At 39.2% G+C, this 12,899-nt stretch overlaps 1 protein-coding gene across 1 annotated transcript in view; it reads left to right on the top strand.

Moving 5' to 3' along the window:
- Positions 1-12,385, top strand: part of UBL3 (ubiquitin like 3) — a 68,394-nt gene extending 56,009 nt beyond the window's left edge. Inside the window, exons 3-5 of the mRNA XM_043576070.1 lie at positions 2,586-2,672; positions 8,816-8,893; positions 9,438-12,385. Of these exons, the coding sequence (XP_043432005.1) occupies positions 2,586-2,672; positions 8,816-8,893; positions 9,438-9,490 (218 nt within the window). The 3' untranslated portion in view covers positions 9,491-12,385. The remainder of the gene's footprint in view (positions 1-2,585; positions 2,673-8,815; positions 8,894-9,437) is intronic.
- Positions 12,386-12,899: the final 514 nt, after the last annotated feature.

Genomic DNA, 12,899 nt, shown 5'->3' with positions numbered 1-12,899 from the left:
TAGTAGGAAAAGCATTTAAAATTTTTTTTCTTTTAATGTTTATTTATTTTTGAGAGAGAGAGACACACACAGCATGAGCAGGGGAGGGCAGAGAGTGAGGGAGACACACAATCTCAAGCAGGCTCCAGGCTCTGAGCTGTCCACATAGAGGCTGACATGGGGCGCGAACTCATGAATCATGAGATCATGACCTAAGCCAAAGTTGGACGCTTGACTGAGCCACCCAGGTGCCCTGGAGAAGTATTTTTAAATACCCGTCTAATAGTGATGTTTTACTAAATATGATATAGAAGATTACTTCTATGATTTGGGGAGGAGAGGGTAAAGGTCAGTTTGGACATCAATGGTATTGTAGAAAATGTTACACAAGACAAAAAAGGGCAGTCCCTCTTAAACAGTAATTTGTGGAGGGCAGCATTGTAACTTGTGGCAAAAAAAAAAAATCGCTTTACCATCATAATTGTTAGACTTAGATATTAAAATTGCTTTTAATTCCTTAAAAATCCTGACAGAGTAAACAAAGACAGGACTCAAGTGCAGGTGTTTGCCATAAATGGTGTCCCAGACGAATGAACCGCCATCTACGAGCACTGAAATCGTATCAGTCTTACGTTACTTATTTTCACATACAAATTTTTGAGCCCAGCCTTTCCTAAGTTTACCACTTCTGCTCTGCAGTTTTAGACAATGCAGGGAATAGGAATGAGTCGTTTTTATTTTATATAAGATATTTAAATTAAAAACCTAGCTCTGCATTTTATCTCCATACACTAAAGGTCAGCACATGTAAATATTTGCTAATATGAAATATTAGTGCTAATAATGAAAGTGTAGTAAACATTAAATGAGTAGAAAAAAAAACGCTTGGTGCGGTGTATTTTTGGCAACAGTTAGTTGTCCTTGGTCTGCTCTGGCAGTTTAGCGGAATATTGCTACTAGGCGGAGTAATCAGACACCTAGCTCTTACCGGGTTGGGGTGCAAAACATTAGCCACTAAATACATGTTCCTAGTTGCTGAAATTCCTCCTTAAAGCATTGTTCTTCTATAGGCCTTGCTAAGTTTTAGATCCTCTGAGAGGGGAGGGTAGATAGCATATTAAACCCATGAAGTGCATGGAAATCACAACAGTCTCTAAAATAATGAAGTGTGTAGCTTTAAGTTTCTGCATCTCAAAACAACAGTTTAAATATTTTTAGAATTTTTTTTTCCAGTGAATTAGACCCTGTCTTTTGTCTTTATTTATATGGACACTTTCATCTTGACCAGAAATAGTCTATTAAACAGTAATTTGGGGTGTGGTGAATTCAGAGTAGTCCATACTAAAATGGTAAAGGCTTAGTTGATCTTTCTTTTAGAAGAAGAGGGACCTGAGAGCACTAGGATCAGAAGGCAACAGAGGCACCTAAGGGCGGGTGGGGGGGTGGGGGGACGGACCAGGAGAAAAGGCACCGGGAGCTGGGAGAGAAATGACTCCAGTTCACGTCTCCTCTCCCATTTCTGTTGTGCTGAGTCAGTGGGGGGCGCGCTTTTATCAAGTTCATATTCATCATTTTGAACACTCAGAAGGAAAGTGCTCTACTCACCTCTTTTCTGTCACTTCTCTTTAGGATATTTTAAACTCATCCTTGTGTTGATAGTTACCTCCTGGTAATAGGAGCTTCTGTAGGAAACAAACACATCATACTAGAATTCTTGAGAAAGATGATAATAGAATTCTCCAACCTTTGTCACAGTAGGAACTTAAATTATTACATCCACCAGCTAGTAAAATTACTAACCCTGGACCCTGTCCGGTACCAGTCCTTATTAAATCATTATTTTAACAGAGTAGTATTCCATATTTCACTATAACATAGGTTATACACAAAGTGAAATATTCTGTTACCCTTCCAGTTTGTCTTTTGATTTTCTTTATATACTTCCCTAGCTTTCATATTTGTGTAGTATCTTCTAATGTATGTTATTTTTCGAGTTTCGTCTGAGTATTTGGGCAAAGTGAACTAAAAGTTGTGTCTTCTATAATGTTTATCATTTGGCTTCAGAAGACAATGTAATAAATCAACATCCAGAAGTAAACATTGTTAATTCTTTTTGTTATTTTAAAATTTTTTGTTCTCCAGCCTTATTGAGGTATAATGTTTTTGTTATTCTCTATATGGGTATATTAAAATCTTTGTTAAATTGTTTCTAGCTTCAGATACATAATTTAACAGGTACAGATATCGGAACATTGTAATATTCTTTGTTAATTACTGGTAATAGCAATTAATTTTCAAATGACATTTCACTTTACCTAGGATTAGATTTTTTCCCCCATCTTGTTTTAAGTTTTAAACTTCAGGACTATATTTTGTTCTTAAGCAAACACTAGTCTTTCTGTAGCTCTTACTAATGAGAAGCACTACCAAGAACCAGGCCTGCAGTGATTGACTGTTGTGAGTGGTGACTGTTTCCATTATTGGGAGGCTCCAGGTGTCTTCTTTGATGTGTTCTCTATCCGATTTGCATCTGAATGTTTTGAACAATGAAATAATACCTTAACTCTGTCTTTAAATACACCTAACAGTTCACTTGTTCTTTTCAGACTGGGAGGAAGAGCAGGTCAGCAGTCCAAATATTCTACGACTTATTTATCAAGGACGATTTCTACATGGAAATGTCACATTAGGAGGTAATAATCACCTTTGTAATGGGATTTAATGTTTACTTCAGGCAGCATTATTCATTTGTTTGTTTAAATGCCTTGTCTGGGGGCACCTGCCTTTGGCTCAGGTCATGATCTCACAGTCTGTCGGTTCAAGACCTCCCTCGCTCTCTGTGCTGACAGCTCAGAGCCTGGAGCCTGGTTTGGATTACGTGTCTTCCTCTCTTTCTGCCCCTCCGCCGCTCGTGCTCTGTCTCTCTCTGTCTCCTAAAAATGAATAAATGTTAAAAAACATTTTTTAGGGGCACCTGGGTGGCTCAGGTCACGATCTCGCGGTCCGTGAGTTCGAGCCCCGCGTCGGGCTCTGTGCTGACAGCTCAGAGCCTGGAGCCTGTTTCAGATTCTGTGTCTCCCTCTCTCTGACCCTCCCCTTTTCATGCTCTGTCTCTCCCTGTCTCAAAAAATAAATTAAACGTTAAAAAAATTTTTTTTTAAAAACCATTTTTTAGGGGCGCCTGGGTGGCTCAGTCGGTTGAGCGTCCGACTTCAGCCAGGTCACGATCTCGCGGTCCGTGAGTTCGAGCCCCGCGTCAGGCTCTGGGCTGACAGCTCAGAGCCTGGAGCCTGTTTCCGATTCCGTGTCTCCCTCTCTCTCTGACCCTCCCCCGTTCATGCTCTGTCTCTCTGTGTCCCAAAAATAAATAAACGTTGAAAAAAAAAATTAAAAAAAAAAAACACCATTTTTTAAATGCTATTGTCTGATTTTACAAAAAAATTATAATTTCAAACTCATAAATTCTCCCTATTCTTTACATTTTGCATTCTCATAAATTTAAGTTTAGCACTGTGATAAGTATTTACTCCCTTATGAAATAAACTCTCATTAGAGGTAGTCTATACCTATTATTTTGTGAATTGAATTTTATCGTACTTTTTAAAAAAGATAATATAAATCAGACGTAATATTTTTAAGTTAAAGCCAGACACACAAAGTAGGAGAAATTTATGATAATTTGTTTTCAGTTTGACTCTAACTGATACAGTTGCCCGTCGTGCAAGAATGAAGGTAAAGGAGTAACATCAGGGAGACAGTGTAGTGCGGGGATTAAAAGCAGATTTAGAACCAGATGGTCTAAGCTGTATCCTAGCGCCACCACTTCCCTCTGTGTCCCCTTGGGGTAGCTACCTCACTTTTCTCATCGATAAAATGGGCTAACAACAGTGCCTACCTCCTAGGTCGGGAGGGTCAGATCAGTCTCTGTCTTCAAAGCACTGAGAACAGTGCTTGGCACACAGTAAACGCTTCTTTGGTACTACCGCTCTTTACATGTGATTGGAGAAATGTAGCTCAAGAGTGCCTCCTAATGGGGTACACTCTCCACCACCAGCAGGGTTTGTAAGTGTATTCTGATAATCAGAGATTGGTAGGCAGATGAGGTGATCCACTGTTATATTTTTGTTTAAATATAGTATGACTTTTTTCTCTAAACCTAACAATGAAATGTTTACTGTGTTTCCTTAAAGGTAGGATATTTTCCTTCGTTCCTTCAGCACGTATTTATTCCTTACATGCTACACGGAGATAGTGGGTCGAACAAGATAGGATCCTCAGGGTGCGTTAGTATCGCGTAGTAGAAACGGATAAAACCCACTCAGCGTAGGGGGTGATAAGGGCTGGCGGAGATGGATGCAAATGATTTATGATGACAGTATCAGGCAGGTGGAACATTTCAGGACAGCATTTCACTCATGACCAGGTTTCAGTGGCAGTGTTAGGTAACTAGTCTAAAAAGTGCTGCTGTCTACCGAGCTACTTTCAAAATGTAGCTTTTAAAAATGTTTTCAAAATAGTAAAAAATAGAACTACCATATGTTCCCGCAACTTCACTTCTGTGTTTTTACCTGAAGAAAATGAAAACCCTGACTCCAAGAAGATAGCCGCACCATGTTCGTTGCAGCATCTTTTACATAGTCAAGATGTAGAAGCAACCTGTGTTTATTGATGATACGCATTTCTGAAGAAAACGGGAGACGCACACACACACACACACACACACACACATACACACACAGGAATATTAGCCAGCCATAAAAAAGAATGAAGTCTTCCCTGCTTCCAACTCAGGACCAATGAGAGACAGAGCTAAATATCCTCCCCAAAGCAATCACATACGATGCATTGCTTCTAGTTAGCCTGTCTCCAACTTACCATACCAATAAATTCCAACCAGAGAATCCCTGAAACCCCTTTGGTTCACTATAAAGCTTTCCCACTTGCCTGACTGCCTCTGAGTCTCTGTCAAATGCAGCTGATGGTGACTCACTCCCTTGATACAGCAAGCTCTGAATAAATATCCTCCATCTGAAACAAAAAAAAAAAAAAAAAAAAAAAAAGAATGAAGTCTTGCCATTTACAACATGGAAATAAGTGAAATAAGTCAGAGAAAGACAAACACCACATGCTCTTTGATATAAGGATGATCGATAAATACAGAAACGAACAAACCAAGCTCACAGAACAGATTTGTGGTTGCCAGAGGGGGCAGGTAGGAGAAATCAGTGAACTGTGTGTGTGTGTGTCTTAGCTGAAATAAATTGAAGAATGAATGAGTGATATAAACTAAGCATTAAAATAAAATAAGTTATTAGAGGATATTGATCTCTCGGCAAGTCCATTCATCTCCAGATAGCTGACCCCCCAATCTTTTTTTTTTTGCCTGTAGATGGTTCTTTTCCAAGTATATATTACACATTTGAAACAAATAAGTAAAACCAAATAAATAAAATACAGCTTTTTTTTTGTTGTTGTTGTTCTTTTTCTAGATCTTTCACAAAGTTGCATGGACCAACTCCTTCATGAAGGATAGGCTATCTTTAGTCTTTACTTGATTGTCTCTGCTGCACATAAGCTCTTGTGATGTTGATTGAATTTAATATCTTAACTGCATGGATGAATCTTGAGACTCTGTTTCCGTTTGAGTATTGACATATGTGAGAAATTTCCCTTACGTCTTTCATTATCTTTTTGTTGTGGCCCCAAAGTTTCAACTTTGTATTGAAGGAAGATCATGGGATTGGTGTTAAAATCAAACTCCTGATTCATTCCCATTAAAGTGTAAATTTTTACTAGTACTTCTTCGGAATTTGTGTTTGTATAATTAACAGATTGACTTCTTGTTACTATTTTCCTTCTGTATTGCTGTCAATATTTTCAAAAACAAAATAAACGACTTCTGGTCTCAGTGATTTAGACAAATAACATGGAAGCATAAGCCAGACCTTTCAAGTTGATCAGTATACCTGGGTGTTTGATAAAGGTTGAATAATAACATTCAACTGTTTGTTTTTTGGTCACAATTTTTCTTTTTAGTCTCCGTGTGTTCTTGAGTGTGGATAATGAAGGAGACGGTACACAGGGCCGTAGTAACTGTCTTCAGATGTTTGAATGGCTTGTGTGGAGAAGGGCGTGGGCTAGGTTTGCATGGCTTGAGACTTGCTCTGGTTTAACCTCTGAATTAGACTTAGGACCAACAGCTGGAAATCAAGTGGGCAGATTATTCAGTACAAAATTATGTGAACATGTCAGGCTGCCTAAAGAAGGGATATGTCACTAAGGGAAAAGAGTGAAATCCTTGTTATTGGTTCCGTACAAGTAGTAGGTACAGCCATGGGTGGGGTTCAGGCCTTTGTGGGTGGTTAAACCAGGAGACTTGGTGCTTCTAGTAATTCTTTTGTTACCAAGTTTCCTTAAAACATAGCCCTGAATGTCCTTTTTTGAGATACAACCTTTTAGTTGCATAGAATTTCAGTCTACCAAAGAAATGGTGTGATAACTGTCTTATTAAGGATAAAGAAGGATAAAAGAAAATACGATCAGCTACAAGTTTGACATCCAGTACATTCCAGATCATTGTTTCCCAAAATGTGCTGGAGACTCTGGCATAAGAATCAGCTGGAATACTTATTTTGAAAAATGCAGATTTCTGCATGCTGGCTAGTTGGAGGAAAGCTCTCTCTCTCTTTCTCTCTCTCTTGCAGTCTCTTTCCCTCCCTCCCTCCCTCTCTTTCTCTCTCTCCCCCTCTCTTTTTCTCCTCCCCCTCCCCACCTCCCAGTCTACAACTGGAATAATTGAATTCCTGGGTGACTTTTATGTAAGGTTGAAAACTGTTGTGGATACCGTACGGTGTCACAGTAGAAAGCAGAGGCATCCGCAGAGAAGGAAAGACAAAGCCTCTTAAATTCTTGTATCCCTCTTCCCTCTACCTTCTTTGATACTGTTAGCATCGATATCTACTATTTCTAGTTAAAATTCAAATGCAGAAGAAAAATAATAATCCCCATCAAATGTGTAGCTTCAAATGGTAAACCTTTACCCAGCAGCTTCCCAGGCCTGTGCAGCGTCTCCATTCACTTACCTGTTTTCTGAGATTCGTTGCTTTCTCAAACTGATGATGACCACAACAGGGTGGTGTTTACCGCCTGCTTTCTTTGTTCCGAGCCCCGTAAGCACTTTCCTTGGATTACTTCATTTAATCGATACAGCTGGAAGGGGCAGGTGATGGAATTGCCATCTCCAATTTGGGCACGGGAAACTGAGGCCTGGGAGCAGGTGACTGACTTGCCCGTGACTCGTCTCCCGTTGGCAAGTAGCAGAGATGCGATTTTCAACCCAGATCTGGCTTACTAGATAGAGTCCAGAAATGGAAGAGGAGTGATATGCAGCTTTAAGTGCAGTCAGGTCTTCCCAGTACACTTAATGAGACTTTTTATAATAGCAAATCTTATTTGCATTTTATTGTTAAATCAAACCTAGGAGATTCTCCGGAAGAGTCCCTCCTCTTCTTTCATCGTAGTGTGTATTTATGAGCCATCCTACTTCACTTGAACTTGAGAAGTCAAGAGAGCAGACCAAATAATGGCTGACCAACTTTAAGTAAGATGGAAACTCACCTTGGTTACGTTAAATGTTAATAGCATTGAAGCTGTTTAGGACTGGTCTTTAAATCTGCATGTTAACCATCATCCTATAGAGCAGGATTTCAGAAGCAGGTAACGGGAAGGCCACACTTGCCTGATTATAAACCTGCCTTAAATTTGTAGTCAGTGAAGAGAACGTAGTTCTGGATGTCAGACCTGAAACATCCCGCCTGTGGCAATAACTTCCTAAGTTGTTTTATACTGGTTGCTTCTAATTTTTTTTTTTTCAACGTTTATTTATTTTTGGGACAGAGAGAGACAGAGCATGAACGGGGGAGGGGCAGAGAGAGAGGGAGACACAGAATCGGAAACAGGCTCCAGGCTCTGAGCCGTCAGCCCAGAGCCCGACGCGGGGCTCGAACTCACGGACTGCGAGATCGTGACCTGGCTGAAGTCGGACGCTTAACCGACTGCGCCACCCAGGCGCCCCTGGTTGCTTCTAATTTTATATACAGAATAACAAGGACATTCACCATGAAACTCAGTGTTTGTATTTGCTTAAGTGGTTCGTGGACATATGGGTATGTGTTACATTATTCTACGTCTCAAACTTTTCATAATAAAACCATTCTATTAGGAATGAGAAAAACCTTTTAAATTAAGACTTAATTAGAAAACAGTGATTATTAAGAATACCAAGACAGTGATTCTCTTAAAATAACCTTTGAGAGAAAATTGTTTTCTAACTGAATTCTACAGGGTTGAGAATAAATATTTAAAATTAAATTTGTTGTTTCTTCTATTTCGACACCACGGTGGTATGTTCAAGGCAGTAATTTTCTTAAGTGACTGCATATTTCATAGATAATTAGATTTAGAAACAAGTCTCTCTTAATCTAAGCTTTTCCCTAATCTAGAAAAGGTAGTCTCGAAAATTTTTTTTAGTTTCTTTTCTCCTCTTGTCCCCTTTTCTCTCGTCCCCTTTCTTAAGCATTTTCTCTTGTCCCCTTTCTTAAGCATTACGGATATCTGTGTCAGACTAATGGCCATAGCTGGGCAGAATAATTTCTGAATTGTTTCTGAGAATATTGACCTAATCTCATTTTGTAAGACGTGCTCTAACTGGTAAGAAGTTCAGTCTGCTGAGGAAGTCCTGCAGAAAGCGATCGATTCTTTAAGTGGTTTCAGTTCCGACTGGTGATTTCAGTCGGTCAGTATGTATGTCACAAACTACCTTCTGCTTTTCCCATAGCATTAAAACTTCCTTTTGGCAAAACAACGGTGATGCATTTGGTGGCCAGAGAGACATTGCCAGAGCCAAACTCTCAAGGTAAGCCGGGTACCGCAGAGGTTGTTACTCACTTGAGCCGCGGAGACAGGCACTCGAAACGGTTCTTGGTTTTTTTCTGAACCTTCTGAGGGAAAGGAAGTTTTCATTGTTTACGGACAGAGCTTGTTAAGCAAATAACCAGACATCCTGGAAACAGGCTATAATGAAAACAGGCTGTAATTATAATTACAGCTTTTTAATTAAAAAAAAATTGCAGGGGCGCCTGGGTGGCACAGTCGGTTAAGTGTCCGACTTCAGCCAGGTCACGATCTCGCGGTCCGTGAGTTCGAGCCCCGCGTCGGGCTCTGGGCTGATGGCTCGGAGCCTGGAGTTTCCGATTCTGTGTCTCCCTCTCTCTCTGCCCCTCCCCTGTTCATGCTCTGTCTCTCTCTGTCCCAAAAATAAATAAAAAACGTTGAAAAAAAATTTTTAAAAAAATTGCAGACATTAAAAACAAATTCTTACTATGTTTGGATGCCACCCCTCCCCCCCAACCCCTGATTCGAGCTCTTTTGTAAGCAAGGCTTTTCTGCATTTTCTCTAGGTCAGAGGAATCGCGAAAAGACTGGAGAGAGTAATTGTTGCGTAATCCTGTAAACACCGTGTGCTGCGTGTGCTGTCATGTGGTCTATGTCTTTCTCGCTGCTGGGACAGAAGAGACCCGACATTGCTTCGGAAACCCTTAGGAAGAGTCTGCCTGTAAATCCATGGACCTGAATGATCCCATGAACGCTGTCATCTTTCCTCATCAAAGTAAAAAGAACCAAGAACATTTTTTCACCATGCGTTTTTATTTCTAGTTTCTTCGTTTCTGTTGAGCAGTTTTAAAATCTATTGGTTTTTGGATGCTGTCAATCTCTAGGCGCACGGTTCGCAAGTTACCTTCCTAGCGGAAACCATTTTGCCGCCACAAATTTTCATCACCAGAACTAACAAATCAAGTGTTCCGAATATAGTTTGCACTAAAAAAGATTGACATTATTTTCTTCATCAGCAGATTTTACAACATGGTTTATGGTACCTTAAAAGTGCTCGGAAACACAATTCCGCACTGGAAAACACTCAGCAATTAATGAAGTTAATTAGTGGGCCCACTGGAGAGGGAAAAATGGAATAGAAATGGAAATGTTGGGTGAATTCTATCAAAGTCAGCCATGGTGGCTGCACTGGCACAGAGTACAAAACTGAGTGTGACTATTTTCATGGCAACAAATGAAAAAACAAAACGTGCCTGTTGTTTAAAGCACTCGGCGGAGAGCTGACGAAACGAATTGCTTTTCCTTTCACACCTGCACTCCTCAGTCCCGCGGTCACTGAGTGCTTGTCCACACAGCACAAAAGGGGTGCGAGTGCGCTTCCTAGCCTTAACGTGGGAGGGTCAGTTCCATTCTCGTAGACGTTCATTGCCGCACAGAGATAATAGAAAACCTCATTTACTTATCAATTTTATGTATTTGAAGGTCAGCAAATTGGATTTTTCCAAAATTGCTCGTCTGTAACCGTCCAGTGTCACACTCACTCACTGGGGTTCAAATGAATTCTTAAAATTGAAATAATTCTCCATAGTAACCAATTTTGTTTCTTTATGTAGTTTGCATTTGGTATTAGTGCTTGCAATTGTATTAAAATCAAAAGCTGATTTTTTAAGGCGTACTACATGATTAAGGATGACGTTCTTTTGTTTTGTACCAATCATTTAAAAATTGATAATGCTAAAACCAATTTGCACAGCACTAAAGCATGAGCTAGTTTCATCTAAACCTGTAAAAATATAAAAGATTTTATATTTTTTCACTGGGAAGAAATTCTTCCTGGATGAAATTACAAATATGTGTAGAATATATTTAATAAAAAACTTATAAAATACCTAACTATAGAACTTAAATATAGATTGGCGTGTAGTATATAGAACAATATTCCATATAAATAACTTTAGCCTTTATGAGAACGAAGTTGCAGGCTGACATTATGTTCTGTACTTTAAGTGTCCATGGCCCTTAAGAAAACATTAAGTGTAAATGGTTTCAAATGGTCAGCTTTGTCTAAAGGTAATCAGGTTATTTTACTCATTGTCAGTGCTTTGATGAAAAGGCTTTATATGCAGTAGATCTACGAAAATATTGTTCATACTGATCAGAATTAAATTTGTATAGAGCAGAGTTTTAAAATGAATGTAAATAGCACTAAACATTTTCTTTCTGCAACCTGTACTTAGAGATTCTTTCTGTAAACTAAAAATAAAATATCGTAGTGCATTTATTTCAGTGGTAATTTTAAAGGTCTTGATTAAATTGATTGTTGTTTAAGCACCGTCTCATCCATGTTAAAATTGTGTTCTACCTTTATTTCTGAGTCTTTAAAAATTTTGCGTAATATTCCATTGTTAGTTTCAGGAGTATTCACAGTGTATCTTTGATATTTAACCTGGTTAATTTGTGCACAGAGCAACAATGGGTAGAATTATGCAGTCTCTGTTATCACTAAAATGTTGTATTCGGATGTTAAATATTTATATGCTTTGTTGACTAGCTCAAATGTGAATTCCGTTAGTGTTTGACTAAAGAAGAATCTGGTAGTTACTAAATGGGGCAATTAAGCCATTTATGGCTCTGTTCTTTTGTAAAGCAAACTACTGGTGATTATTTTTAATACCTGTTTTAATTCTAATTGCTCTTCTGTTTTTCCAAAGTTCAAGACTATCAGTTCATTATGATTGAATTTGTATGATGGTTTAAAAACTATTCTCTATTGGTTTTCAATATATTTTTCTGTGTGTTCTCCTGTTATAAATTTCCCTTCTACAAGACCTCCATTTAAAGTTTGCAAAATGGATAAACTGGTTCATCAGTAGAGAAAGAATTGTGTCACTTAATTCCTAATAACATTGTTGTGCAAAATGAAAAAAAAAAATAGCAGTAAAATTATATACTGAAAACACCAAAAATTTAGATGCCTTAATAGTATATACACGAAAATACTCAACTATCCCTCTTAAAATAGTTCCTTGGACTGCCTGATGATTACAATATGATTTATCATATCCAAGGCTACTATTGAAGATCCCTCTGCCAAAAATAACAGCTCACTTACCGAAAGGTAAAGGCTACATAGATCTGGTAATGTAAATAAAGCCTGAATTATGGGCCTGTGACCCTGCCCAGTGCTTGGTATCTAACTCACCTCTTTTACCTAAATTATCCTAGACTCTGTTAAGTGTTCTGGACAAGGCGAAGCTTTTCTTCTTTATTAAAACCTCAGCATGTCTCCTTGATCTGAATTATTTGCTTTCTCTTCGAGATAGGTTGTATCTTCTCCTATCATGAAAAATATAGTATCTAACATCGTCAGTCACATTAAATGAGGTTTTCTCATAACAAACATTTATCCTTAGTTTGATGTCATCTTGACCAATGTTGCAGAAATTTCTGTTAGCTGATTGTGGTAAACAATGTTTAATGTGAAAAGAAATTAAAACTTTCATCATCTGTTGTAGAATATTTTCTTCTTTTAAATGGCTTCTGCTCGTAATTTTGGTGCGTTTTCCTCTTCTTCACTGCTTTTCTCTTTTTCTTCCCTTCGATTTATTTCCTTACGTCCTGCAGTAAAATCGCACTGCACCGGCCTTTACCAAAATCAAAGGGAAATGACTCTTCAAACTTCAGCATGCCCTCACGCCATCCTTATTGGTAACTGTCACAGGCAAGCCTTCGGGTTTTTTCCCCATAACGGCTTTGTAGTAGCCAGACAGCAGACAGGTGAGAGGAGGGCTTGAGGGGGGCGGACAACCTCTCTGTAACCGCGGGCACCCCAGCCTGGTGGAGTGGGCGTCTTGGCCAAGGCAGCCGGTGGCCACTGCGGCCCCCTCGGCTTCTCCCCCCACCCCCCGCCACCTAGTGCGCTTTCTTCCCAAGACCACAAGGCACGCGAAGCTCTTTTAGGGACTCGGCAAGAGGGGCGTGGCTCCTGGAAGAGTTCATGGGCAAAATTAAGTGAGAAACCCGTAATC

Source organism: Prionailurus bengalensis, chromosome A1 (genome assembly GCF_016509475.1).
Source record: "Prionailurus bengalensis isolate Pbe53 chromosome A1, Fcat_Pben_1.1_paternal_pri, whole genome shotgun sequence".
Classification (NCBI taxonomy): domain Eukaryota; kingdom Metazoa; phylum Chordata; class Mammalia; order Carnivora; family Felidae; genus Prionailurus; species Prionailurus bengalensis.
Note: the sequence above shows the minus strand (reverse complement) of the source record. Positions and strands in the feature narration are given on the sequence as shown.